Here is a 2,943-nt window from a genome sequence, read left to right on the forward strand (position 1 = left end):
GTGGTTAAGTGCGTGGACTCTAATCTGGGAGAACCGGGTTTGATTCCCCACTCCTCCACTTGCACCTGCTGGGTGACCTTGGGCAAGCCATAGTTCTGACAAGAGCTGTCCTTGAAAAAGAGCAGCTTCTGTCAGAGCTCTCTCAGCCCCACCTACCTCCCAGGGTGTCTGTTGTGGGGAGGGAAAGGAGTTTGTAAGCCGCTCTGAGACTCCAAGTGTAGGGATTCTCCTTCTCCTCCTCTTCTTCTCTTCCTCCTCTTCTCCTTCTCTTGCTTCTCCTCCTCATCATCTTCTTCCTCCTCCTCCTCCTCCTCTTCTCCTCCTCCTCCTCTTCTTCTTCTCATCCTCCTCTTCTTCTCTTCCTCCTCTTCTCCTTCTCTTGCTTCTCCTCCTCATCATCTTCTTCCTCCTCCTCCTCCTCCTCTTCTCCTCCTCCTTCTCTACCTCCTGTTGTCGTCTCTCCCTCCTTGGAGGTGTTCACACAGAGACTGGGCATTTATTTGTTAGAGACGCTTTAGGTCATCCTGCGTGGTGCAGGGGGGTTGGTCCGGATTGGCCTTAGGCCCCTTCCCACTTTTTAATTCCATGCTTCTGTGAGTGCCGTGATGGTAGCCGCTCTGACGCATTTGGAGGCTTATGCTGTCCTTGTGGTCACAACACACACACACCCCAGCCAGGGCAATCCGTTCCACGGTTCGGAAAGGTCAGGTGATACTGGTCTATTCTCTTCTATGCAGGTTTTATGCTGGAGGCTCAGAACGTAGCGGGCAGCAGATCGTCGGTCCCCCAAGGAAGAAGAGCCCCAACGAACTGGTGGAGGATTTGTTCCGCGGGGCCAAAGAGCACGGAGCGGTGGCCGTCGACAGGGCCGCAAAGAGCCCTGGGGAGAGCAGCGGCGGCAGGCCGAAAGTAAGGACGGGGAGGGCTCCGTTGAGATCTGCCCCATGCAGACCCCTCCCACCCCCCAGTGACATCAGCTTCTCCTTCATGGTTCTGTCACGTTGGAGGAGAGGGATAATGGATCAGTGGTAGAGCATCAGAAGAGCCCTGCTGGATCAGACCAGGGAGGGTCCATCCAGTCCAGCATCCCATCTCACACAGTGGCCAGCCAGTTCCTCTGGAGGGCCAACATACAGGGCAGAGAGGCCGAGGCCTTCATAAGATATCTGATGAAGCGTGCACGCACACAAAGGCTTATACCCGGAATTAAACTCTCTTGCTCTTAAAGGTACAACCCAAGTTCTCCGTGGAACACGTACAAGCTGGAGGGATGGGGCTGGCACAGGAGCCCGAGGCCGGGTGCTTGTGCCTGAACTGTGTGGATCTAGAGCAGTGGTCCCTCTAAGCTGAGTTAGTGTGAGCTAGCTCGCAGTTTTTTAGCCTCCGGCTCCCACATTTTTGTCTTCGCTCAGGAAGGGATGGCTCCAGAGCAAACTAATGTATGCGGTAGCCAAATGGCTCGCTCACAGCTTTAACGCCAGTGGCTCACAAGGTAGAATTTTTGCTCACAAGACTCCACAGCTTAGAGGGAGCCTTGGTGTAGAGGTCGGCGAGGACCAGAGAGCAGGAGACAAAGCCCAGCGGTGGGTGTAGTTGAGAGCAGGTGTGGGCAGGACTGTTCCTGAGAGCCTGGCTGAAGATGTAGACGGGAAAGGGAAGACGCAAGAAGCCGGGGGATACCGGTAAAAGAGGTCTGCTCTCGTCAGATATCGGAAACTAATCGGGGTCAACCCTGGTTCTTATTTGGAGGGGAGACCACCACCAAGAAGAAGAAGAGATTAGATTTATTCCCCGCCCTTCACTACCTGAAAGAGTCTCTGAGCGGCTGACAAACTCCTTTCCCTTCCCCTCCCCACCACAGACACCCTGGGAGGTAGATGGGGCTGAGAGAGTTCTCCTGAGAACTGCCCTTTGGTCAGTGACAGGGCATAGGGGCCGAGGCCTTCCCCTGATGTTGCCTCCTGGCCCTGAGACTCAGAAGATTAGTGCGCCTGAACATGTAGGTTCCCCTCATTCCCCATGGCCAGTAGCCATTGATAGACTTTTCCTCCATGAATCTGTCTAATCCCCTTTTCAAGCTGTTGATTCCTGTGGCCATCACTACATCCTCTGGCAAAGAATTCCAATTTTTAGTCACTCTCTGTGTAAAGTAGTATTTCCTTCTGAGCATCTGCTTGGCATGCAGAAGGTCCCAGGTTCGACCCTCGGCATCTCCAGTTAAAAGGACCAGGCAGAGGTGATGGGAAAGACCTCAGCCTGAGACCCTGGAGAGCTGTCAAGAGGGGCTGTGGCTCAGTGGAAGAGCCTTTGCTTGGCATGCAGAAGGTCCCAGGTTCAATCCTCGGCATCTCCAGTTAAAAGGACCAGGCAGGAGGTGATGGGAAAGACCTCAGCCTGAGACCCTGGAGAGCTGTCAAGAGGGGGCCGTGGCTCAGCGGCAGAGCATCTGCTTGGCATGCAGGAGGTCCCAGGTTCCATCCCCGGCATCTCCAGTTAAAAGGACCAGGCAGCAAGTGATGTGAAAGACCTCCGCCTGAGACCCTGGAGAGCCGCTGCCCGTCTGAGTAGACAAGACTGACCTTGATGGCCCGAGGGTCTGATTCAGTATAAAGCACTTTCATGTTCCAGTGGCTCGGCTTCTACTTAATATTTTTAATAGATAATTTCCCTACTAAAGGGTGTCCAAGGCAGTGTACAGTTACTAAAAAGGTGAACATGCTTCTTTTTTAAAAACTCGTGTTGTAATCCAGCCCCAATAAAACAAAACCGCCAACAGAACCCTGGTAACCATCAACTAGAGTCAGCAGATAAAACCAATCCAGATAAGAAGAAGAAGAAGAGATTGGATTTATAACCCGCCCTTCACTTGGAGTCTCAGAGCGGCTTACAAACTCCTTTCCCTTCCCCTCCCCACAACAGACACCCTGTGAGGTGGGTGGCGCT

The 2,943-nt window shown here is 53.4% G+C and overlaps 1 protein-coding gene across 1 annotated transcript in view; it reads left to right on the top strand.

Moving 5' to 3' along the window:
- NSFL1C (NSFL1 (p97) cofactor (p47)) overlaps positions 1–2,943 on the top strand; it is a 30,760-nt gene that overhangs the window by 6,981 nt on the left and 20,836 nt on the right. The window contains exon 4 of the mRNA XM_015408799.1: positions 738–909. Coding sequence (XP_015264285.1) covers positions 738–909 — 172 coding nt within the window. The remainder of the gene's footprint in view (positions 1–737; positions 910–2,943) is intronic.

This window comes from Gekko japonicus, unplaced genomic scaffold (assembly GCF_001447785.1).
Source record: "Gekko japonicus isolate JY-2015 unplaced genomic scaffold, Gekko_japonicus_V1.1 scaffold3456, whole genome shotgun sequence".
NCBI classification, from domain to species: domain Eukaryota; kingdom Metazoa; phylum Chordata; class Lepidosauria; order Squamata; family Gekkonidae; genus Gekko; species Gekko japonicus.